Source organism: Bidens hawaiensis, unplaced genomic scaffold, assembly GCF_021521415.1.
Source record: "Bidens hawaiensis isolate Kalapana, Puna unplaced genomic scaffold, B.hawaiensis_p1.1 tig00000326_1, whole genome shotgun sequence".
Lineage (NCBI taxonomy): Eukaryota > Viridiplantae > Streptophyta > Magnoliopsida > Asterales > Asteraceae > Bidens > Bidens hawaiensis.
Window position 1 is genome coordinate 2,263,955 of NW_027491025.1, and position 26,984 is coordinate 2,290,938.

At 37.1% G+C, this 26,984-nt stretch overlaps 2 protein-coding genes and 1 pseudogene across 3 annotated transcripts; all 3 read left to right on the top strand.

The window, feature by feature from the left end:
- Window positions 1-3,492: 3,492 nt before the first annotated feature.
- Window positions 3,493-5,128, top strand: LOC143621407 (uncharacterized). Its single transcript, XM_077092839.1, has 2 exons — window positions 3,493-3,665; window positions 3,698-5,128. Exon 2 carries the CDS (start codon window positions 3,763-3,765, stop codon window positions 4,600-4,602), a length of 840 nt encoding a protein of 279 aa, XP_076948954.1. The 5' UTR covers window positions 3,493-3,665; window positions 3,698-3,762; the 3' UTR covers window positions 4,603-5,128.
- A 7,596-nt stretch (window positions 5,129-12,724) lies between these two features.
- Window positions 12,725-21,414, top strand: LOC143621414 (secretory carrier-associated membrane protein 1-like). 2 transcript variants are annotated; one of them, XM_077092844.1, is made up of 11 exons: window positions 12,725-13,004; window positions 13,085-13,147; window positions 19,189-19,222; window positions 19,547-19,669; window positions 19,766-19,828; window positions 19,959-20,052; window positions 20,139-20,184; window positions 20,287-20,354; window positions 20,467-20,515; window positions 21,169-21,234; window positions 21,328-21,414. In XM_077092844.1, exons 1-11 carry the CDS (start codon window positions 12,828-12,830, stop codon window positions 21,412-21,414), a joined length of 870 nt encoding a protein of 289 aa, XP_076948959.1. In that variant the 5' UTR covers window positions 12,725-12,827. The 2 variants fall into 2 exon arrangements, with proteins under 2 accessions (XP_076948959.1, XP_076948963.1); XM_077092848.1 differs by having other exon boundaries at window positions 12,725-13,001.
- A 912-nt stretch (window positions 21,415-22,326) lies between these two features.
- LOC143621140 (pentatricopeptide repeat-containing protein At1g73710 pseudogene) lies at window positions 22,327-25,339 on the top strand (annotated as a pseudogene).
- Window positions 25,340-26,984: the final 1,645 nt, after the last annotated feature.

The window sequence follows — 26,984 nt, forward strand, 5'->3', positions numbered from 1 at the left end:
TTGGGGCCAATTTACCTGGAGGTTCTTGGCCGGATGCTTCATTTTTGCGGAAGACAAACTCTCCCTCATCAAAGTTGCACTTTTTAACCCCGCGAGTCATAATATTTTTGTAACTGACGTTTATAGTTATGCTCGCGGATTAAAGCCAGTTCTCTCCTATCTTCTAGGAGATATAAGTTCATCCGCAGCTCTTTCTCGTTGTCATTATTTATCAACATTCATGCGGATGGAACTCCAATTTCAGCTGGGATCATGGCTTCAGTGCCGTAAGTTAGGCTAAACGGCGTCTTAGAGTTGCTAGACTTCTTTTGGGTGAGAAAGGCCCAAAGTACATGGGGTAATTCATCCACCCACCCCGTCCGTTTAGTTCCTAACCTTGCCTTGATCCCGTCTTTGATGGTTATGTTGACTCTCTCAACTTGATCATTGGCCTGCGGGTGGGTTACAGTAGTAAAAAACTTGAGTGACCTGAAGTTCTTTTAGCCACGCTTGTAACCCACTGTCCGCGAACTGAGTCCCATTATCACTGACTAATTCCTGCGGAAGGCCAAAACGGCAGATGATGAACTCCCACAGGAATTTCTTGACACTGTATGGAGTGATGGAGGCAGCTGGCTTAGCTTTACCCACTTGGTAAAATAGTCAATTGCAACAATAAAAAATTTGACACGTCCCGGAGTTTCTGGGAATTGAACCATAATATCGATTGCTATCTTTTGGAAAGGCCAAGCAGATGTCAGCAGCACTAATCATTTTTCGGACGCAGGGTATTAGGGGCATGGCGCTGGCACGAATCACACTTTCTGATTTCTTGCACTGCATCCATATGCATCCCCAGCCAATAGTACCATGCATTCATGAGTTTGGCCACAACCATTCTCGGGCCCGCATGAAGACCACAAATTCCCTCGTGAACTTCCCTTATCAAATAATTTGCATCCTTGGCAACCACACATCTCAGGAGTGGGCCGAGGAAGGACCTTCGGTATAAAATACCATCTTGTACTTGGTAGTTCAAGGCTTTGTGTTTGAGATGGTTACGATGAAAACCCTTAATCCTTTAGGATCTTCGCATAAAATTTCGAGAGGTGCCTAATCGTCACACTGCCTTTGCTTATTCTTATTAATTAAAGTGAAGATTATAGCTTAAGAGCAAGTGACGATCAAAACTATGTGTTATTAAGAATTTGTGAAGTGTATTGTGTGTTTTCCTATCGATCCTATTGCTTTATAAATGGAAAAGGATAAATAACTAACATTTCGATAATCCATAGAATTACTTGACCTACACTCCTAGACGTTAAAGCTTTAATTCCCATGTTTTCTTTTATCTACCTGCCGATTACTTCGTACAGAGTAGGTCATTAACGTTCACCTACGAATACAAGTCAAAGTCGAGAGTGAGATAAACACTTAATATCATTAGTATTCAGTATATCGGATTCATTCACGAGTCCTTGGCTTATGGTGATTTGTCAAACCATTCTGCTTTGACTCTTGTTTCTCTAGCTCTCTTTGTCTGAGATGGGGTAGGTGTAGCCGTGATTTTTGAACTTAAAACATTAAATGCAATTGGGACTTGATAGGCTAGTGGTTGGGTTTAAGTGGACAACAATATCGGCAATCGCGGTTTTTGCGTTTATCTATGCTTAAATTAACCTATATGTTTTAAGATCAATTTCGAGTTCTGATTCCAATGCAAAATAACTTTTTCAGGGACGAAAACGGTTTAAGTGTGGGGATATTTGATATGATCTAAAATATACATATTCTTATATAAAGATTTCCTACACTTTAAATTGTTTTTGGGTTAGTTTTGTTACATATTAGTCCATCTATTAATGTTAAATGTTTCCAAGACACAACAAGTTAAACATTTTATATGTGATCAAGTCTTGTGGTATTTATATATGTTATCATTATTTTGTTTCAATTGAGTAAATTATAATAACTATAAGCTAAAAGATAAAAAAAAATAATTAAGCATAAATAGAAAAGTTGACAACTCGTGATTTGAATATGTAAGAGCAATTATTTCAAATCATGAATCTCACTTCTGATTATTCTATTCGTTTTATATTTGAAGGCTACAAAATACATCTCTCAACTAAATGGACATAACTTAGTGGGCCAATAACGTTTTAAACGAGGCTAACTTGAAGAGGAATTAATCAATTGGTGCTCATTTATATAAAAGAAAAGAAAAAGTAATTGGTTTGGGTGTGCTAGGTCAGAAGCCAAAAGAGGGGGACAACATATTGGTTTTGGAGAGGTGCACACAAATCAAGGAGCCCCTGCTGGGGTGTTTAACGAGAGCAAAAGAAAAAAAATCAAAGGAAGCTAGCAGACTAGCACGTCTCAAAAACTCACGGCCATATATTCAAAAAGGAATTAATAAGCACGCTACCAGGCTGCTGAATTAATTTAAGCTACCAGGCACACAACTAAATAATTTAAGTTCACAGGCTAGTAGCTCAATCATATTTATTTCTTTTTACGATGAACCGTAATATATATTTTATCTTTGTTTCATTCGTAATTATGATTGGCTAAACTATTATACTGTCTGGGTTTGGATAAATACTTTTTAGATTCGTTTTACTTTTGGTTTTTGATTAGTTATTGATTGTTTTGGTAAAGTTTTTATTTGGTTGTGATGCACATGCGTATTTGGTATTAATTTATTATCAATTTATTGTTCCATATGTATCTTTGTGAACGTCTTTCATGTATGGATGCATATTAGGTTGCTTACTGTGTGTTTGTAACTAGTTTATGGTTTATAGTTTACGTATTCCATAGGAGCGGTAATTGAGAGTTTAGAGATACCTTATATTCTGTCACTTGAGAGACCGGGAGGTAATTAAGTGTCGTATCTTTTGGTCTTTTACGGGTTTGGGTAGTGATTGCACGGGAGTGAGTTACCTTAGATTCCTTTAGATTCTTGCAGTTTCGAATTATAACCAAATTCAATAAAAATACCCCTTTACGCCTTAGGGTGTTTTGTGATTAACGAGACCGGGAGGTGATTTAATCTTTGGGTACCTTAGCATAGTTAGGTAAGGTGAGACCGGGAGGTGATCCGAACCATTAAACCGGTGAGCATACATGATATTTAGGGTTATTAGGTACTGTTGGTGAGACCGGGAAGTGATCTAGCTTACTATAGTTTTTTCTTAAATTTCATATTTTTAGAATACGGTACAATTCATTAATCCATTACCGAGAATTTACGCGTTAACTAGTAGGATTCCTTGCCTAGGTAGTTGTTCTCCATATTTGAGTTTTACCCCTATTTGTTCGTGTCAGTTTTAGTTTAAGTATTATTTAGTTTTATTTAAAAATAAAAAAAGACAAAAATCAACTAAATCTATTTATTTAAGTTATTAGTCAGAGTCTAGTTTAGGTGTCGCTAGTGTCCTTTGGGTTCGATATCCGACTTCATTAGGCTTTACTACAGTTGATAGGTACACTTGTCTGTCTAGTGGTCTAGCATTAGGATAGTCTATATTTATAAATTTAAAACTAGAGTGTCTAGGTTAGGTTATATTGTAATAGACCGTTTCAGCACATCAAGTTTTTGGCGCCGTTGCCGGGGATACTTAGGCGATAGCGAAACTAGCGTTGATTGAACTTAATTGATTAATTGGTCTTTTGTTTCTTTAGTTGTGGTATGTCTTATGATTCTGTGTCTTAGATTTAGCGCTTCTAGTCGTCTTTAGGATAATTTAGTTTGTGTTTATTTTATCGAGTCTAGTTAATATGTTTAATAGATCTAGTCAGTTTAGGAGTATTTTATATATAAGATGTTGGAAAGAGATGATGTTGGAAAGAGCCGAACAAGAGGAACGTGAAAGATTCCAAAAGATTAAAGAATTGGAAGTCAGGCTTGATAAGTTGATCGAAAGAGAAAGACTTCGTAAGATAGAGGAACTCGAAGCTAGGTTAGACGAGATAAGTGCTATAATTCAAAATGAGAGTTTTTCTTACAAGGAGCAGGAAGCCTTCTATGAAACAGATGATGACTTCTGGAATAATGATAATGAGGGCATGATAAAAGAGATGGAGTTGGAGCTACCTGATTACACGGATCTGAGCGAAGATGTCGTTGTGGAGCCACTTGACCAGATGGAAGATGACGAAGAGAAGGAGCATGTACCATATTGGGAGGATGAGTTTGGTGATGAATTGGTGTGTTTACCAGTTTTTGACGAACATGCAGAATTTGACCCTGTTGGCGATCTTATACAATTAGAAATACTAATCATGGGGAAGCCAACAATGGAGATCAAAACGTCACCAGAAGAAGAAAAGGAAAAGGAAGTGGCAAAGGAGGAGGATCAGAATATGGTGGTGGTTGAGTCGCCACATCATACGAATGTTAGTAGGTCTGTGGAGGAACTAGATAGTGGATCGCCACCGAAATCGGCAAAGCCACAGAAGAGGGCACGAAAATGCTTGGATCGGCACGTTTTGAGGGTTCAAAAATGGTACATTAAGAGTTATATGACAACACTGAAATGTAAGAATAACCATTTTCCTCATTATATGCCACGTGTTAGTTTTGGTCCAGGTAAGTTTAAGTATTGGTGGACCGATTAGTTTGAATGTTTTAAAATGCTTTTTAGTTTCACTATGTGCTATTTGTTTAAATATTTTGGACGGGTGGAATTAAACGGGTTAGATCGGGGTTGGATAAAAGAAAAGCCTCCTGATTGAAATTTTGGGAGCGAGTCTGGCTGAAGACTCTTCTGTAAACTTAGCGCTTCCCGGGAGGCAACCCGGTAGTATGTTTTTGCTTTTATTTTTTTTATTTTTTGGGGTTTCTTGCTTTCGTTCGTTGGCCGCGTGTTTTTTGTTTTTCTTTCAGGTTTGCTCCAGGATTGCTTGTGAAAGTTTAATGATACATGGTTTGATTCAAGTGTGGGGAGACTATTTGCTTATAGATTGCCGATTTCGTTCGTAAGTGACAGCTAGGTTGAGAGCACTGGAGTATGAGGCTTTCGTTCAAATTGGAGGGCATGTGACACGACTCGCAAGGCAATATCGGCATATTTACTTGGGGAGTCTGTTCCACTTTACATATATTTGAATGTGCTTTAATTTTTGTCTTTTTCCTGTCTCATTGAGGACAATGTGACATTTAAGTGTGAGGATGGGAAACTGGCGTTTTTATATTAAATAAAAATTCAGAAATTAAAAAAAAGAATAATAAAAAAATGAGTTAAAAAAATACTAAAAAAAATTTTTGAAAAAAAAAATGTCCACGATATTTATTGAAAATTTTTGCAAATAATGGAAAATTATTGAAAACTTTGAGATTGGTTTTTAAAACTACTATTATATATGAGATTAAATAAAAGATAACGCACTAAGCTTGGGATGTGTCGGTAGGCCCAACTAGCTTTGATAGTCCTTTTTAGCAAATTTTATATATATAATAATTTAAAAAACGGTGAAACCGAATTTCGATGCTTAGGGAGGATTACCATAATCTAAAAACTTTGAGGTGGTAAGACTTAGATACACTCAAACCAGCACACCACCACATGTCCATCTTTTTATGAGCTTAGAAATAGTTATATACTTTAGGGTGATATAAAAAAAGAAAAAGAAAAGAGAAAAAAAAAGTATGTTATGAAAGTTATAAGTATTCAAAAAGTTGGTCTGAAAAGCAAATGACCATGAGAAAGTAATGTATTGTAAAATACCAAAGAAGCATTCTCAAAAATAGAAAAAGAGGCCAAAGTTGCACATACTAGACGGGACTTAGAGTTTACGTGTTACCAAGGGGATAGTGACTCTGAGGATACACTATTGGGGCTCGAAGGTTCTTAGTCAATAAATATTTTTTTAGGGAATATATAGGACAAAGTCCAATAATATTTAGGGTGTGCTCGTACGACCTCCACATGACCATTCATCCATCAAACTTCCCTAAGTGCATCTAATTAGTACCATCAACGAGTCCTTGCCTTATGGTGATTTGTCAAACCATTCTGCTTTGACTCTAGTTTTTCTAGCTCTCTTTGTCTGAGATGGGGTAGATGTAGCCGTGGTTTTTGAACTTAAAACATTAAATGCAATTGGGGCTTGATAGGCTAGTGGTTGGGTTTAAGTGGACAACAATATCGGCAATCGCGTTTTTTGCGTTTATCTATGCTTAAATTAACCTATATGTTTTAAGATCAATTTCGAGTTCTGATTCCAATGCAAAATGACTTTTTCAGAGACGAAAACGGTTTAAGTGTGGGGATATTTGATATGGTCTAAAATATACATATTCTTATATAAAGATTTCCTACACTTTAAATTGTTTTTGGGTTAGTTTTGTTACATATTAGTCCATCTATTAATGTTAGATGTTTCCAAGACACAACAAGTTAAACATTTTATATGTGATCAAGTCTTGTGGTATTTATATATGTTCATTATTTTGTTTCAATTGAATAAATTATAATAACTATAAGCTAAAAGATAAAAAAAATAATAATAATTAAGCATAAATAGAAAAGTTGACAACTCGTGATTTGAATATGTAAGAGTCCAATTATTTCAAATCATGAATCTCACTTCTGATTATTCTATTCGTTTTATATTTGAAGGCTACAAAATACATCTCTCAACTAAATGGACTTAGCTTAGTAGGCCAATAACGTTTTAAACGAGGCTAACTTGAAGAGGAATTAATCAATTGGTGCTCATTAATATAAAAGAAAAGAAAAAGTAATTGGTTTGGGTGTGCTAGGTCAGACGCCAAAAGAGGGGGACAACATATTGGTTTTGGAGAGGTGCACACAAATCAAGGAGCCCCCTGCTGGGGTGTTTAACGAGAGCAAAAGAAAAAAAAATCAAAGGAAGCTAGCAGACTAGCACGTCTCAAAAACTCACGGCCATATATTCAAAATGGAATTAATAAGCACGATACCAGTCTGCTGAATTAATTTAAGCTACCAGGCACACAGCGAAATAATTTAAGCTCACAGGTTAGTAGCTCAATCATATTTATTTCTTTTTACGATGAACCGTAATATATATTTTATCTTTGTTTCATTCGTAATTATGATTGGCTAAACTATTATACTGCCTGGATTTGGATAAATACTTTTTAGACTCGTTTTACTTTTGGTTTTGGATTAGTTATTGATTGGTTCATGTTTTGGTAAAGTTTTTATTTTATTTGGTTGTGATACACATGCGTATTTGGTATTAATTTATTATCAATTTATTGTTCCATGTGGATCTTTGTGAACGTCTTTCATGTATGGATGCATATTAGGTTGCTTACTGTGTGTTTGTAACTAGTTTATGGTTTATAGTTTACGTAATCCATAGGAGCGGTAATTGAGAGTTTAGAGATACATTATATTCTGTCACTTGAGAGACCGGGAGGTAATTAAGTGTCGTATCTTTTGGTCTTTTGCGGGTTTGGGTAGTGATTGCACGGGAGTGAGTTACCCTAGATTTCTTTAGATTCTTGCAGTTTAGAATTATAACCGAATTCAATAAAAATACCCCTTTACGCCTTAGGGTGTTTTGTGATTAACGAGACCGGGAGGTGATTTAATCTTTGGGTACCTTAGCATAGTTAGGTAAGGTGAGACCGGGAGGTGATCCGAACCATTAAACCGGTGAGCATACATGATATTTAGGGTTATTAGGTACTGTTGGTGAGCCGGGAGGTGATCTAGCTTACTATAGTTATTCCTTAAATTTCATATTTTTAGAATACGGTACAATTCATTAATCCAACCGAGAATTTACGAGTTGACTAGTAGAATTCCTTGCCTAGGTAGTTGTTCTCCATATTTGAGTTTTACCCTTATTTGTTCGTGTCAGTTTTAGTTTAAGTATTATTTAGTTTTATTTAAAAATAAAAAAAGAAAAAAATCAACTAAATCTATTTATTTAAGTTATTAGTCAGAGTTTAGTTTAGGTGTCGCTAGTGTCCTTTGGGTTCGATATCCGGACTTCATTAGGCTTTACTACAGTTGATAGGTACACTTGTCTGTCTAGTGGTCTAGCATTAGGATAGTCTAGATTTATAAATTTAAAACTAGAGTGTCTAGGTTAGGTTATATTGTAATAGACCGTTTCAGCACATCAGGATCATTCCTTCGTCTTTATTTGGTGATATGGAGGATTGAGGATGTTTGTATGAGGAAGGGTTCGATCAAAACAAGGTTCCGGCGAAGGAACCAAGAAATCCAGCAACTGTTTGCGTCACTGGAAACAGTTACGGCGGCAGCCGGCGGCATCTCTGGTTTAGGGTGGTATTTCTCAGCGACGCGGTCGCGTGGATATATTATTTTCTTGATTTCAAATTCTATGATCAAGTTATGAGCAAAACAAGGAAGTGTTCACATTCCGGCTGACGGTACAGTTTTCCAGCGGGCTGTTTGGTTTTCCGGAGACGGTGAAGGAGTTTTCCAGTGACGCCAGTAGGCGCAGAGGGTGGGGTTCAATGAGACAAACTCATGGATATCTTATTTGCCTAAAACGGAGTTCGTTTGCTATGGTATCAAGGTGCTCGACAGTTAAAGCGAAAAACCCGACGAAACGAAAGGCTGTTTCAGGTTCTGGTATCTGTGGAGGCTAAGGCAGTAGAAGATAGTAATTTTCTAAGGTCCGCCATGTTGTGAGGAGTTCGTGGATATGTGATTCTCTCGAATCGGAGTTCGTTTGATATGGTTTCGAGCTATTCGACTGTTAACATGCAAACCGAACGAACCAGTGGGTTGTTTCAGGTTCTGGAAGCTGTGGAGGCTGTGGCAGTAGGTGATAGTAATTTTCTAAGGTCCGGAATGTTGAGACGAGTTCTTGTATATGTGATTCACTCGAATAGGAGTTCGTTTGATATGGTTTCGAGCTATACGACTTTTAACGTGCAAAACCGAACGAACCAATGGGTTGTTTCAGGTTCTAGAAGCTATGGTGGCTGTGGCAGCAGGTTATAGTAATTTTCTAAGGTCCAGAATATTGAGACGAGGTCATGGATATGTGATTCGCTCAAATCGGAGTTCGTTTGGTCAAGTTATGACCATTTTAGTTTTCGTTCGCGTCGGTATTTTGTGATGTTGTGCGTATGGGTTCAGAACAACTTATACTCGAAGCTTATTATACGCGAGCGGACACGTCGGTTGTGCAAATTTGGAAACCTTGTGAGGGTTTAAGTTAGGGATTTTGCTTCTAAGGCCTTTGCTTGTGAGTGTTCACCTAGCGGTTCCCAACTTGTTATCCATATCAGGTGAGTTTCATGATGCCCCTTTTAAATGTTTTACGTTTTGGGCTAGCATACACGCTTTATGACGATTTTAACAATGTTCAAACGTTTGGATGATATTGCATAGATTATATTCTATTTGCTATCTATACTTGGAAGTTTACATGATTTATATTTGATTTATTTAGATGTGTGTGTGGCCACCACGTGAATGTTTTTGTTAAGCCGTGACGGGGTCGAATGAATGTTTTTAAATTTCTTAATTTCCATGTTCGGGGTTAAGGTGGACTTGTCCCGGGATAGTTTGACTGTCTTTGGGGCGAAAGGATGTTTACAAATCCCCTAACAGTTTATCTGTCCTTTGGGTGGTTATTTACTCGGGTCATTGACTTTGTGTTTTGGACTTGAGAGGATGTGACATGTGTTACGTGCTTAACAGAAGAAAATTATTTATGTAATTATTTATTTTTATGGAAGTCGTATGTTAAATATCTTAGTCGGTCTTTAATAGATTTTATTTATAAAAACATGAACTCACTCAACTAAAGCTGACTTTTTGTGTATGTTAGACTAGTTTGAGGCTCGTGTTTTACACGGGTAATTGATAAAAATTTTAACCTTAACCATTAAATGAAAAATTATTAACAACATGATTATATATTGTTAATACAATTACAATTTACATTAAAATTACAGAAAATTACATAACTAATATTACACAAATATGTTACAAATAAATAAAACCTTCTTTGTACGCTACATTTGTGATTGTATTTGTTGGTATACGTTGTTTATCAAAAATCAAAATCTTTAGTACATGTCTGCTTGTAACTCTTGATAAGGTAACATATAGGTTTATTTATAACTCTTCCTTGTGACAACTAATTAAGGTTTTTCAAGTACATACCGACCATAGATAAATGATGATGTATCCATGAAACTAACAAAAAAAATATTTATACACATAAAATATCATACATTTTAATCAATTAATGTGATGCCATTTGAGATCATCTGCTCATGTTTATCCAAAAATCATTATTGTCCTAAAAACCATATTACCTAAACTTTGTTTAGATAATCATTTTTAGAATCTTTAGAATTTGAAATTGACTGATCATGATAAATTTGTTTTTATTAATATTCTGTGTATGACAATTTTTTAATTGATGCTATATTTTACAATTACCAATTGTATAATCAAGCAACATATAAACCGAAAATTAAAATATAACAAAATGATTTGTTTCATTATAAATGTAATTGCCAAAAAAAATGACAGTGATTATTCTAAGTTAGTAGAATATTAGAAGATTTAAAGTTACATAAAGTGAAGATAGTGATTCTTATTTATAATACTTGAAAGTATTAGATTAAGAATGTTTGAATTTTGAATACTAATCTCGTGTTATTAGTTAATATTATGGGAAATTATTGGAATATTTAACTAATCAATATATATATATATATATATATATATTAACAAATTATAGAAAAAAAAAAGCAAAGATTTCGAATTTTATAGAAGCATGGGAAATGACTTTTAACCCAATTATTTATTTTTATTTATTAAATTAACGTGAAATTGGAATATCCTTGAAATATAATGAGAAGCATGATTACGTTATTAATAACATATATATATATATATATATATATATATTTTTGTTAAGTTACATTATAATTAAGATGTGAATCTTAATGAATTTTTATAAATTTTAATAATAAGTGTTATAGCTGTAATTGTTTTTAAAAAAATTGTGTATAACTTTATTATTTTGAATATAAACCATAATAAACACTTTAATTTTGTACTAACCAAAAGGTAAAACTAACATAACCAAGTTCGTGGTATTTGTATAAATATAAAATTGATAAGTTAATATAATATTGAGCTTATGTAAATAACTGATGAAAATGATATTCTAGATTTCAATATCTTAAATGATTTTTGAAAAACGAAAATAGTGGAGTGAGATTGAAATAAATTTTTGGTTTAACGTTTTGAATGCTTTTAGTTAAATAATTTGTCTTATAAGGCCTATTAAACTAAAAATATTTAAATGTATAAAAAAATATAAATCAAGCCATAAAATATATATTTCTGAAGAATTTTGGTCTGAGCTATGAAAGAAAATATTGAAAACTAAATATTGATCTTCTTATTACTAAAACTCTTTATAGTACTACACAAAAAAAAAACATATAAATAAATGACAAATAGTTCGTATAGTAAATCGTTATACATATGGATTATAATTATTATGTTCAAGGTATATATATAATAGGTATTCTCCATGTTTGCAATATCTATACAAAATGTTTGGTGAAAATTAAGGAAAAAACACATTTTAGAGTTCAAATGCATATTAGAAAATTTTAGATCCAAATTTTAAACCGGTCTTACATAAAAGATTATGCATTGCTGCTTGAATCCCAGTTTAAAAACAATTTGTATTTTTCATACATATCCAAATTCTTCGACAATGATGCATCTTTATTTTTTTTAATTTGCAGTTATCTATGACTTTAAAATTTTATTCTAACAGATCTGCAACTTCAATTTTGATATTTTCTTATTTTCTTATTTCACAATTAATGTTAATAAATGAATTGGTTAGAATTTACATTTAATAAAAATTGAATTCATATATTAAAATGACTAAGAAATAAGGACCATATATTAAAATGGGTAAAAAAAGGTGAGGGTGACCAAGAGATTGACAAGTGGCAATAGTTAGTAGTCTTTTATTAGAATAGATAGATTGATTTCAGGTTGGGTGTGGATGGGATTACTGCTTGGAAGTGCTCAAGACTACCCAAGGTCCCGAGGCAGTTCTAGTCGATGTTCCTTATTGTTTTAATAATTAAAACAATTATAATTTACATTTTCTTTCTTAAGAATAATATTGGATGTTTTGTTAATTTTCCGCTGCAGGAATACTCTGTTGAATTTTTAAATTATATGAAACAAGTTTATCTTTTATTTTGAATTTGTTTGTAATGATTAACAACTGTAGGACTCCCGGGTTTTGGGGTCTTAGAAAATATTGTAGTTAATAAGCAATAAGAAGTGACCCCATAATCTAGGTGATGAAACAACAGCGTTTTAGGTGGTTATACATATCTTGCTTCTAATCCTCTCTTTGTTTGATGGTTTTTCCCGGCCACCTATAATAGGCAATGACATGTATCAATGCATGTCCTATGTTAACCATACAAATGAAGTTTTAAAAGTTTTTTACCCGCGAAAACCTTGGAAATTCTTTCCTCTACATTATTTTCCTACCAAAACAAACAACCTGTAATCATATTACATTCCTTAATTTCTTCTAGTATTGCATTCAAACCATATTGCAGATAACCGCTGATTGCCGCATCCTTTTTATCTTATGGGTAGCCGTCAAGATTCCAATCCCTTCGACGACGGTGCTGATGTTAACCCTTTTGCGGTAATATAATTATCCGAATTGATGAGCGTTGGTTTTGTACATTGAAATTATACGGGTTTTAGGAGTCATGTGATTGTTGATATTCATCTAAATTGAGCATTGATTAGAATTGTTTTTAATGGTTTTGAGAAGCCCTAATATAATATATCGAAATGCAAGCATTGTTTTTTAGTGTTGATGTTTTTGTGTTTATGTGTAATTTTTGCAAATCTGTTTATTGGAATCATCAGAATCCTAAAGGAGACTCGAAACTATCACCACTTCCCCAAGAACGCGTTCATTATGAACGCGGTGGCACAACCGTTGAGATCACTCTTGATAGCACCGTGGTATGATTAGGATTTCGGATTTCTTTGAATAATTCATTTATCACTTGGTTTTTCAGTTTTAGTGTTTATCATGAATTTAGGATTTGAAAGTCAGGGAAAAGGAACTACAAGCTAAAGAGAATGAATTAAAAAAAAGGGAAGAGGTGTGTTTCCTTCTAATTACATTAGAAACGTCAAATCATATGTGCATGTACATATACATATACATAAAAACACTAAAATAATTGCAAAAATAAAAAGAACAAATCTAAATCGTTTACCTACACATGTGTAACTATAACCTACACTTTATTTCCACATGTGTAGGTTCTGTAAATAAATTAAATTTGTTCATATTCTGTTTTAAGGATTTGAAGAGATGAATAAGCGTTGCAATTCAACCATTTTCTAACACTTTTAACAAATTTGCTCATCTTTTTCTTTTCACCCACCACCCTAACCCACCACCTCCATCTCCGCCTCACAGCTCCACCGTAACCCTCCCTTTCCGTCTCCGCCTCTCACCCACCACCGCCATTGCCGTTACCCCCCCCCCCATCTCCACCTCACTGCTCCACCCTTATTTTGCCACCGTCATCACTCATTCTCGGTTTTTGCTTATTTGGTCTTCTAGCATTTCATTTTCTGGGCGATTTGTTTCGCTAGTAATGCCCGTCAGGTGTTTGATTAAATGCCAACACCAAATTTTATTTTAATTTCCTTTGTTTCCAAAAACAAAAAAACTTTTAATTTCTTAAGTGATTTATGAGGGCATGTGGTGGAGAGCCCGGTCCTAGCTCGGGCACGGGGATTTGGCGTTGCCCCTTTAAAAATTTTCATGTTTGCAAAGATGGTATCCCGGGATACAAGGGGTACTCTAGGTTACTCATGCATTTTCAGCGGGATCACTTCAATGTAAAGGAAAGGAGAGATCAGTTAAAGGAGCGTCTTGCTTCGGACTTGGAACTCTACAATGACGTTGTCAAAACCTTGTGCTTGCTTAAGAACTGGTTATGCGGGGAGTGCATGGCCCTGCATGCCTTGAATAGGCCTTGTCTACACGTAAAAGAAGTTGTTAAATGCACCCCACGTGCAGGAGGCGACTTTGATTTTATTGTAGGGATCCCTCAACCCCGTGATTCGCAGGTGGAACTTGGGAGTGGTCAGTCTGAGACGTTTGTGGTAGATGTCCCTCTCCTTGAGCGCGTCCTCGCCATTCCTATTGCCACTGTCAAGAGTATCCCGCCCGCGTGTCGCATGGCTTTTGCCCAGGCTTTGTCAGGGGGGGCTCCGTAATGTGGTGGATGCCCCGAGGTCTATTGAGGCTTGGGTTAAACTTTTGTTGTTGCCTCGTTGCACGTTACGTGTCGTCAAACCGGATACTAGGCAAGAACGAAGGTCCGGTAACAGGAAATCGCTTCAATGTAGCTCCATTATGCGGGCTTTGGCTGTTTGGAAAGATGGGACAGATTTAGAAGAGTTGGTGCTACCGCTCCTTAAACTTCCAGTGATGTGGGATTGCCAACATAAGAAGAGGGAGGGGGCAATATCAAACAGTGCCTCCGGAAGGTAGCGGACGGCTATTACACAGCGGCGATCAAAGTCCTGTGTTCATCCGGGGTCGCGCCTGCCGGGGGGGATACTTTGAGAGCATTGATTGATAAACATCCTGTGGTAGACCCCCCGACCATGCCCTCTGTCGTGCCATCGGAACTAGCCTTGCAGGTGGACGGTGATTGTGTGTTGGAATGTATTAAAACCTTCCCGAAAGGTACATCTTGTGGGAGGGATGGTTTGCGGGCCCAACATATTTTAGACGCTTTCTGTGGCCAGGGGTCTCCGACCGCCTCCGGGCTCTTAAAGGCCATCACTGATATTGTCAACTTGTGGCTTGGGGGGCTTTGTCCAAAAGTTCTAGCGGAGTTCATTGCTTCGGCACCGTTGACCCCCCTGTTGAAGCCTGACAATGGAATTATACCCATCGCAGTGGGGGCCATTTGGAGAAGATTGGTGTCGAAAGTCGCTATGAGTAAAATAGGGAAAAGGGTTGCTGCTTATCTAGGGGATTTCCAATTCGGGGTTGGGATCCCTAATGGGGCAGAAGCAGTATTGCATAGTGCTAACAAATTTTTGAGCGCGTTTCATTCTGACGGGTCCCTGGCTATGCTCACTGTTGATTTTTCTAATGCCTTCAACGAGGTGGATCGGACGACCCTTCTCAGTGAAGTTAGCTGCATATGTCCATCCATCTTCCCATGGGTCCAATTTTTATATGCCCGCCCCGCCCGTTTATATGTGGGGGATACTCATATCGGGGCTTTTACTGGGGTGCAGCAAGGGGACCCCCTTGGCCCTCTTCTTTTTTTGTTGGTCCTTCATCCGCTCATCCTTAGGGTGCAGGGGACCTATCCCTTGCCCTTCCATGCTTGGTATTTAGACGATGGCACTATTATTGGTAAGGCTGAGGAGGTCACTAGAGCGTTGGGCATTATTCGCTCAGAGGGGGCGTCTCTAGGGCTTAGGCTTAATATTCGAAAAACAGAGGTTTTTTGGCCGTCATGTGATGATTCGAATAAAGTGTCGGGTTTATTCCCTGGAGATATTAGCAGGCCTGTGATGGGAGTTAAACTCTTGGTTGGGGGGGGGGGGGGGGGTTAGTCGGGATGCAGGGTTTATTCGGTCTTTGGCAACTAAAAGAGCTTTGAGAGCGGTTGAACTTATGAAACGCCTGCCGGACATGAGGGACCCCCAAAGTGAGCTCCTTTTGTTACGCTCGTGCATGGGGGTTGCTAAGTTAGTGTTTGGGCTCCGGACCTGTCAACCTGAACATGTCAAAGAGGCTGTGTCCATCATTGATGCGGGCCTGCGGGGGGTAATTGAAGATATTGTTGTGTGTGGAGGACCGCATTTTGGGGACCTCCAGTGGAGGTTGGCTTCCTTCCCTATGCGTTGCGGAGGCTTAGGAATTTTCTCGGCTAAGGATGTCTCCGCATATGCATTTGTGGCTTCCAGGTCTCAGTCATGGAAATTGCAAGACCACGTCCTGCGAAACGCTGGTGTTACGGGGGTAGATCCTGACTACTCTTTTGCACTTGGTAATATTGGAACAACTCTCTCGAACCTTGATATAGGAGGTTTTACTGATAAGGAGACCGTCCCCAAGAAACCTCAACAAACCTTGGCGAGTGCTCTTTATGGTAAACACGTACATGATTTGGAGGAGCGATTCGATATGACCCCGAGACAAAGGCAGTTTTAGCTTGTCTCAAGGGGGCTCATGCCCAGGATTTTTTGACTGTTGTGCCCATTGAAGGTCTTGGGCAACGGATGTCGGCAGTTAAATACAGAGCCATCCTTAAATACCGGCTTATGATTCCCCTTTTCCCTCCAGATGATTCGGTGAGCATGTCCTCCACTGTAAGGAATTGCCGGGATTCAAGTATCGTCATGACTGGGTTAGAGATGTGTTATGGGATGTGCTTAGACGTGCCGGGATCTCAGCCAAGAAAGAGGCACCTGTTAACTTTTTGACTGATCCGCGTGAGGGAAGATCTACCCTGCGTCATGCAGATGTTCTTGTGTTTGGCTGGGCAGGGGGTAAGCATGCGTGTGTTGACCTCACTGGGGTGTCCCCGTTGGTGGGGCTGAGAGACAGTGGCTTCGTACCGGGACTGGCGGTTTTAAGAGCGGAGTCTAGGAAAGTTGCTAAGCATGAGACATTGTGTTTGGAGAATCAGCACGTGTTCATTCCATTTGCCTTCGACACTTTTTGATCCCTAGCTCCCGAGGCGGTTCGCTTCTTGGAGCGGGTGCAGAAGGTGGTCCACAGTGACTCGCAGAGCCCGAGGAACCAAGGATTTATATTTAGTAGAATAGACTTTGCGATTTAAAAGGGGATAGCGGTGCAGCTTGTTGCTCGCTTACCCATTATCCAGATGTAGTTCGGTTTGTGTTATATATAATGATCAATATGTGTATAAAAAAATTTGAAAAAATTAACGATTTAGTTTGTTCTTGTTCTCGTAGAGAACTTTGTTTTGCCTTGAACCCTATATATATATATAAGTACACCAACAGTGGCGGACCCAGGATTTTCGACAATGGGGTCCCATTATTTTCGGCGTTCAAATTTTTTTGGCCGGTCGCTGTTTGGGTTGTGTCGGGGCGGGGCGGGTCGAGAAACATAATAGAAAATAATATCATTATAATATAAACACAAAATACGATGTTATTCGAAACAATAAGAGAAAACATTACAAATTCTGTTTGTGTGAAGTTTCTTAATAACATCTGGGCTATATTATTCAAAACAGTAGAATTAACTTATGTTTTTCTTTCTTAAAACAACTCAATTCAACAAGAGTCTAGTGGTCAAAGCCAGTTTCGACGCAAACAAAATTAAAACTTAGCAAGAAGAATCGTTTTGACCCGAGCCAAATTAAAACATTCTTATAATGAGCCGTTTTGCACGATCTAAACCATGTTACTCTCCTCAAACCATAATCCATAGCACGGCTCTTCTCTAAATCTATATATGTATGTAGGGATGGCAAAAATCCCCGAATCCGACGGGGAAACCCGAAAACCGGCTTATTTCGGGTCGGGTCGGGTTTTGTTTTTTCGGTTTCGGGTCGGGTTTCGGAGATTGTTTCGGGGATTGTTTCGGGTTCGGGTTCGGGTTCGGGTTCGGGTTCGGGTTCGGGTTCGGGTACCCCCGCCCCGATATAATATATAAATATAAATATAAATAATATATATATATATATATATATATTAAAAACCTCCACCAGCATTCTTCTTCTTCTTCTTTGTTCAAATCGAAACCCTAACTCGTTGACTCCGTCTGATCAGCAGCTGACTTCCTATTGAAAATCAGTTGACGGATCTGATTTTACGGCGGTGGTTGGATGAGAGGTTAATAATAATAATAATACAATGAAATGGGTATCATTGCTTAAGGACTTCAAGGAGAAGGTTGGATTCACTGCATCTCCTTCGTCATCCGCCGCTCCATCACCCATAAATAATAATAATAATGATATCAACAGTGCGGGATCGTCATCGCATAATTACTTCTCCTCTTCTACTCCAAGGTTAGGGTTTATTCATGCTTCCTCATCTTAATTAAGTTTACCGATTCAGTTTGGAGTGTTTTAATGGATTTAGGGTTTAAGTTGTTGAGATCTGAGAAGGAATTCGTTTATAAGTATCTGATTTAACTCAGTTGATATGAAATTATGATTTATGAATTACCCAGAATAGTCAATTTCGGGTCGGGTCGGATCGGTTTCGGGTTTTCGGGTTCGGGGACGGGGCGGGTCGGGGGGGTACAAAAAACCAAACGGGGAATCCCCGAATTAAACCCGACGGGTAATGGGGCGGGTACGGGGATGGTTTTTGGTTTCGGGTTCGGGTTCGGGTTAAGCAAAACCCGCCCCAAACCCGCCCCGTTGCCATTCCTATATGTATGTATGTATATGTGTGTGTGTGTGTGTGTGTGTGTATATATATATATCTTCAAACCCTTTTCCCATTCTTTTCAATAATTCTTGCATAATTAACCCTAAAATTCAAGTTTTTAACATAACAAATCACAATCTAACAATAATATACAACATAGAATTACCAATCTAAGTATGTGATTGCATAAAATCAATCAATTGGACATTTTTATTTTATTGAGTAGTTTTTAGCCCTAAAATTACCTAAGAGTTGAGGCAAAATCAGAAGGAGTGCCGAGAGGGTGGCTGGTAGCAGAGAAGCGCGGCAGCGAGCAGGGGTTGGGCAGGTGGCGGTCCTAAGGACTGAGGAGGATTGAGCAGTGTTGAGGAGGGGTTGAGACTTGAGAAACAGCTTTTGTTTCTGGTCTGATGTTACAAACTAAAAAAACCTAATTACTATATTGACCATATATATTGCCAATTTGACTAAAAAATAGCAAAAAAATAGAGTAAAATCAGTTTACAAGAGTCTCGAACCTGGGACCTTTCACTCCAAAAATAGGTTTCATTCCAACCAGAGTGGATATGCAATATGTTTATGGGGTCCAAGTGTTAATTTATATGGGTCCTTCAAAAATTTTCTATATCGCTTCTAAATAAATTTTAAAAAACATTGGTGTCCCGGGACCCCGACGGCTACTATGTAGGTCCGCCCCTGTACACCAACATGATGTTTGCATTACGTATTACTTCGTTTTGTGTAGGACCTAAAGAAGAGGGAGGAGGCAATCGCACACGGTAATGCATTTTTAGGGGGGCGTTTGATTTATGAAATGGGACTTCAGAGATTCCATTTTCTTTGGTTAATATTTTTTCATAAAGAGAAATGTTTAATTCGTTTACCTGAAAAGAATTTGAGTGAATTCATTTCAATTTCATTCTTTTTCTAACCAAACATGTCATAATATAAATTAAAATTCTAATTCCAACAAATTATGTGAACCAACCAGGTTAGGAATGGAACAAAATATCCAATTTCATAATGTTCCACCAAACCAAACGCACCCTTACACTGATGCACTGATAAGCTTTTTGAGTCTTGACATAATATATTCTATGCAGCGAAAATAGATATAGAGGAAAAAAATTGGCCACCATTTTATCCTGTGATTCATCATGACATCACGAACGAAATTCCAATCCATCTACAAAAAATTCAATATGTTGCGTTTGGGTCATTGTTAGGTACGTAAATTTGAATCTATCTTTCTTTGAGTTTCATCTATAGTCTTTCATACGCTATGTAAATGAAACATTTAACATTGAAAATCATGATTGCAGGTCTTATAGTATGCCTTGCATGGAATTTTATAGCTGTGACCGCTGCCTGGTTCCAAGGGCAAGGTATGTATAAAAGTACACCTGACGATTATGACACATCCTGTTTTTGCCACGCTTATTTAAAGCAATTTAGATATTCTTTTTTCTTGTTTTTAACAAAATATATCCGTACTTAAATTTCTTGCTTTGACAGGTACGTCTATATGGTTACTTTCGGTTATCTACATCATAACTGGAGTTCCCGGGGCATATTTTTTGTGGTATCGTCCTTTGTATCGAGCCATGAGGTATTATAACAAGACCCGAGCATGTTATGCAAACACATACATTTTTATAATATTTACAGTCTTCTTTTTGTTATTTCGGTTAACAGGACCGACAGTGCTTTAAAGTTTGGTTTCTTTTTCATAGCGTACATTGTAAGTTCTATTCACTTTAAAATTTTAAAACTTCTCTTTTCGGGTATTAAACCATTAAGCGTAGTTGCTTCTTTTTATGTGAATACCTTGTTGTTCATGCAGTGTCACATCACCTTTTGTGGTTTTGCTGCACTTGCTCCTCCCTTTTTTATTCAAGGAAAATCTTTAGCGTAAGTTTTCATTGTTCTATTTTGTACAAAATTTAAAATATAGAATACAGGATAAAGAATTGATGGTCCAGTTAACCTTTCAAATTTGATGATTGTCTTGTATATTTTACAGAGGAATTTTGCCTGCTTTTGATTATCTAACATGGAATGCTTCACTTGGGGTAAGTGTATTGGTATTCATTATAATGGTTGACATATTATATATATATATATGGGAAGAATCTTTTGAGACCTTGGTAAGTTGTAAGAACTTTAAGAAGTCAATATATACCACACAGTCAATTAAATGGTTATTGAATATGTGGCTGAGAATAAATTTAATTAAAAAATTAATCAGGAAATAGAATAAAGATTTTTGATAATTACACAAGTTTAAATGTTTGTTACACATGTGTAATAAGCTGATTCGGTGTGTAAAAAAATACTGTAATTTTTTTACGTTACTTACACTTACGTATTACATATGTGTAAAAAAAATTCAAAAAAAAATTGTTACATTGAGTTCTTTCGAGTTCTTAAAACTCAAAGTGGTTCTCAAAACAAATCAATAATATATATATATATATATATATATATATATAGAGAGAGAGAGAGAGAGAGAGAGAGATAAATAGAGATAGATACACACACATTTATGGTAAATAGGAGTTTCGAATTGAGCTTAAGGAACCTATAAAGGAGTTGCATAGTGATAAGCGTCTAGTTACTGGATCTAAACCCTTGAAATGGTTCCATTGATTAGTAGTGTATTGGTGGGACTGTGAGTTTGTTATAAAAGTTTTAGATTAAGGTCATTATTGATCTTCACTTGTAGGGCATCTACTTCATTGGATTTGTACTTTTTGCTCTTGAAACGACGATTAGCGTATGGGTCATTCAGGTAATTTGAATATAAATGCGTCACACACACATATTAATATGCTCGTGTGTTCATTTTTCAGTATTAAATGATTTGTTTTATGTGGATTTGTAGCAAGTTTACATGTACTTCCGTGGGAGTGGAAAAGCTACACAAATGAAAAATGAGGCTACAAAGAAGAGTATTTTGGCCGCATTGTGACATCCACCTACATTTAGTTAAAATCAAAAACCTCGAGGTCCATTTACCACACGAGTACAGTGTTAGATGCTAGTTCGTTTCCAAGAGATAGAATGGTCATTGATTTGACAAATCGTACCAATACTTTGTATCATAATTGTAATCTAAGGTCGAGATCTTACTCGCTTGTTGTATTTTACCACATTTTATTCAATTTTAATATCTAGCTCTTTATGTAACATAATTTCTTCTTTTAATGAAAGTTAGTTGTAGACCATTTTAGGAAGAAAGGTGCACATAGTTGTAGACATACAGGTATAACACATAATGGCAAATTGAGATTGTATTATCATATAAGATGACTAACTAGTTGTTTAATATAACAAATTTCATCTCATCGAGTTGTTAGAAGATTTGTTCAATAATGGTGTAACCCTTGTCGCTGTAGTCTGGATCGTGCATATGTCGTTTTAGGTCAGTCTTAGGTCAAAACCAAGTGAAACCAAAACCAAATTTTCAGGTTTTGGGTTTTACAAAACCTTTTGGTTTTACAGTTGTTTAAGGGTGAGCAAACGGCCAGACCTGGCCCGACCCGGACCCGTTTAGTGGTATTCTCAGGATCCAAGAGCTGACCCTATTGTAAAATGTCGGGTCTGATCGTTTCACATTTCCCAGGTCTTCACGGGCTTACTTGATTAATGTAAAGAGAAAATGAGTCAAACCCGACCCTATTATAAATAATTGGGTCTGATACAGTTCAGGTCTTACCCGATTTCTGATCACCTCTAAATTGCTAAAATAGCAACAAGGTATAACATGAAGGACCTTAGAAATTACTTTAAATAAAACAAATTACAGGGTTTTCATAATATCATTTCCCCTGATTATTAAACAACCAGAGGCTTCAAACCTGCAACTAAAAAAGACGCCATAATGCTTCAAATTTGCAGCTACAGAGAAATCACCCAAGACAATAATAATAATAATAATAATAATAATAACAATAATAATAATAATAATAATAATAATAATAATATGCACAAATCACACAATTGTAAGCTTCAAACCCTTAACTATTCCTCCAATTTCATTTCTGTCAAACGATTTTACGTTAAACGACATAAATTCCCCATTAGGGTTTATCTAGGGTTTAACTTTAACCCCCAAATTCGTTCAAAAACAGAGTCTTTACCTGTAAATAGTTATAATAATTCAAAAAATAAGAAGAATAATAAGCGATACGGCGGTGTGTTACCGACGGTTTTGAAATCTTTGGATTCGGAAGACGATATCGATAAAACCCTAGGTTTGTATTATGGGAAGTTGAACCCGAAAGAACAGACTGTGATTCTGAAAGAACAGAGGAATTGGGAACGGGTGGTTCGGGTTTTCGATTGGATGAAATCGCACCCGGATTATTTGCCTAATGTGAGTCATTACAATGTTGTGCTTCGGGTTCTGGGTCGGGGCCGGGAGTGGGATTATTTGAGACGGTGTTGGGTCGAGATGGCGGAAAAGGGGGTTTTACCCACGAATAATACGTACGGGATGCTGGTTGATGTTTATGGAAAAGCGGGGCTTGTGAAAGAAGCCTTGTTGTGGGTTAAGCATATGAAGATTAGAGGCATGTTTCCTGATGAAGTTACTATGAATACGGTGGTACGAGTGTTGAAAGATGGGGGCGAGTATGACCGGGCTGATTCGGTTTTATAGGAATTGGTGTGTTGGGAAGGTTGTTTTCGATGATTTGGAGTTTGATTCAGAGGCTAGTTTGTCTCAAGTACCCGTTAATTTGACCCAGTTTTTGTTAACCGAGCTTTTTAAAACCGGGGGGAGAGACCATACTCCGAGCACGGGTCGATACGATCACGAAAACACGGCTCAAAAACCTAAGTTAGCTTCAACTTACAACAATTTAATCGATTTATATGGAAAAGCGGGTCGGTTGAAAGATGCAGGTAAGGTGTTTGATGAAATGCTTAAGTCAGGAGTCCCGATGGATACGGTTACTTTTAACACCATGATCTATACGTGCGGGACCCACGGTCGTTTATCAGAAGCCGAGTCGTTATTAGCGAAGATGGAAGAACGAGATTTATCACCCGACACGAAAACTTATAATATCTTTTTCTCTATATATGCTGATACGGGCCACATAGATCAAGCTCTTTTTTGGTATAACAAGATACGCGAGGCGGGTCTTGTTCCTGATGATGTTACGTATAGAGCGGTTATTAATATTTTGTGTGAGAGAAGAATGGTTAATGAAGTCGAAAATGTGATTAGTGAAATCGAGGAGTCGGGATTTTGTGTTGATAAACAATCAGTTCCGGTAATTGTTAAAATGTATGTGGATGAAGGGTTAACGGAGCGTGCGAGGTTAATATTGGAAAAGTGTGAAAAGAACGGTGGGTTAACGTCGAAGGGTTATGCTGCGGTTATTGATGCGTTTGGTCAAAAGGGTCTGTTGACCGAGGCTGATTATGTGTTTAATCGTGAGCGGGAAAAGGATGTTGTCGAGTATAATGTTAAGATCAAAGCGTACGGGATTTCACACGCGTATGATAAAGCGGTTTTATTATTCAAAGCAATGAAAAGTCGAGGCGTCTGGCCCGATGAATGCACGTATAACTCGTTAATTCAGATGCTTTCGGGTGCAGATTCGGTTGATGAAGCGAGAGATCTTGTGAATGAAATGTGTGAAGCGGGCTTTAAACCCTCGTGTTTGACTTTTTCTAGTGTTATCGCGAGTTACGTTCGGTTGACCCGAGTGTCAGATGCGATTGAGGTTTATCACGAAATGGTCAAGTCTTCTGTCAAACCGAACGAGGTTGTGTTTGGTTCGTTAATAAACGGGTTCGCAGAAGCCGGCGAGCTCGAAGAAGCTCTTCAGTATTTCCAAATCATGCAAGAATCGGGAGTGTCGGTCAACCAAGTTGTGTTGACTTCTTTAATCAAGGCCTATAGCAAAGCCGGGAGCGTTGACGGAGCGAGAACGGTTTATAACAAATTAAATGAATTCCCGGGTGGGCCCGATGTCGTGGCATCGAACAGCATTCTAAATCTTTACGTGGATCTCGGTATGGTAACCGAAGCGAAATCAGTATTCGATGATTTACAAAAACGCCATCAAGCCGACGCGGTTTCATTCACAACAATGATATATGTTTATAAAAACATGGGTATGCTTGATGAAGCCATAAACGTGGCAAACCAAATGAAAGATTCGGGTTTGTTAACCGACTGCCCGTCTTTCAACAAAGCAATGGCGTGCCACGTCACCATTGGGAATCTAACCGCGTGTGGTGAAATTCTTTACGAAATGTTAATAACCCGAAAGTTACAACCGACATCGGGTACATTTAAAGTATTATTCACCGTGTTGAGAAAAGGTGGGATCCCAGTTGAAGCTGTTGAGCAGCTTGAATTTGGTTATCGGGAAACTAAAGCGTACGCGAAACAAGCGGTTGTGTCGGTTGTGTTTTCGGTTATCGGTATGCATGCGTATGCATTGGATTATTTTCAAAATAATATAAAATTTGAATCGGGTTTGGAAAACTTTATCTATAATGCTGCGATTTATGTATTTGGGGGTGCGGGGAGAATTGATGATGCGTTAAAGGTGTTTATGCGGATGCAAGACGAGGGTTTGGAAGCGGACATTGTAACGTATATATATTTAGTCGGGTGTTACGGGAAAGCGGGTATGTTGGAGGGGGTGAAGCGGGTGTATGGTAAAATGAAATATGGTGAAATCCATCGAAGCGAGTCGTTGTTTAAGGCCATTATCGAAGCGTATAAGTTTATGAACAGACATGATCTTGCAGAGTTGGTGAACCAAGAGATGAATTTGATGAATTTGAGTTCTGATGGAGAAAACTTGAGTTATTCTGAGGGTAAAGATGAGTCTGATGAAACATATGTAGATTTATCTTTAGAAGTGTAATGATTATTTGTATAGAGTTAAGTTGTGTTTTAAGTGTTGTTGAATATTTTTATATTTTAGTAGATTTTTATTTCAATTTTTGTGTTATGTGTTATTTGCAGAAGTTATAAAATGAACAAGAAAATGTTGTTTACAAAAGACATTAATTGTCACATATCAAGTTAAAATTTTTTGTTTTGCTAGTGTGTAAACTGGTATGTAAAATAGTTTGGTCGTTTAGGAAATTAACGTCTAGGGCGTTTTTGGTGTCAAATAAATACATTAACCCGGCTATATTGTGTCGGGGCGTTAATGAGGGGGCAGTAAGCCAACAAATTTTTTATTTCTTTTGTTTATTTATTCCATCTCATAACTAGTTAGTTAACATAGAATACGTAAGTTAATGGGTAGGCTAGTTAAAACCTCTTTGGCTACGTGACAGTGACGTGATGATTTGTTTAATGTATGTTAGTAGTCCCCTTATAAGAATTTTATAATATGAAGTTGGATTTTAATTAAACTCAAGAAAACCGATTTGAATTAATTTGGTTGGGTACAAACATCAAGGTTTAAAATATCTTATAAACTATTTACTTTCAAAACCTGTTACTAGGATTTATTTGGACACTAAAAATACAAATCCCATTGAACTAATTAAACGTTAGTAAAAATAAAGTACATTTAGTATCGGTATGAAATTAATATTTAATATGATTGAGGAAGTCTTTCGTGTAAAGAAGTGGCTAATGAATAAATAACTAAAATATTTATATAAAGATGTCAACCAGTGACGAAGCTTGAACTAACACACCGAGGGGAGGGACTCAAAACTATATACAGAATTTCACAAACCGAGGGTCCGGGCTTAAATTTTTGGATGAAAACGGCTAAATTTACACTACGTATAAAAATATTTCGAACAAAAACGAGTAAATTTACACTATTACGCAAAAAAATTGGGGGGAGGGGCGGCGGGGCCACCCCCGACCCTGATTAACCTTCGCCCCTTATGCCAACAATCACTGACTAACCATTAACTTTCTTGATAATATAGTCAATGCTAAAGGATATTCAATTTTTACATTCAACACGCCAACATTTATCATTGTTTTTCTTCTTCCTTAAAAAATCCATAGAGAGACAATAAAGCTATATGATGTATATAAAAATATACATCATTTTAACATCAAATAATCTCTAAAAACTGCAACTTTTATCAAATAACATAGATCAGAAGGCTACTTATCATAATAAAACGCAATTTCAGGTGAACCAAAGCCTTAAACGAAGAAAAAAGCGAAAAGACGAAGAAAAACAAAAGAAAACACAAGAAAAACACAAAACATGTCCCCATGCTTCAAGAAACACGCCCCCATGCTTCTGAACACAAGAATAGACAAAAATATACAAGAAAAGACATATACTAAACAAAAAGCACGAGGCCGTGCCTTCTCAACCACGAGGCTGTGGTCACCTTTCAGATAAGACAAAAAGAATTAACACATGTCACAAAAAAGCACGGGGCCATGGTGAGCCTTCATGTACGATCTGAGAGCATTTAATGCGATTGGACACCTGAACACGGGGTCGTGCCTCAAGGAGCACGGGGCCGTGCCTCTCACTCCAGACTGCATATAAATAGAGGCTCTTGTTGCATTGAAGAAGT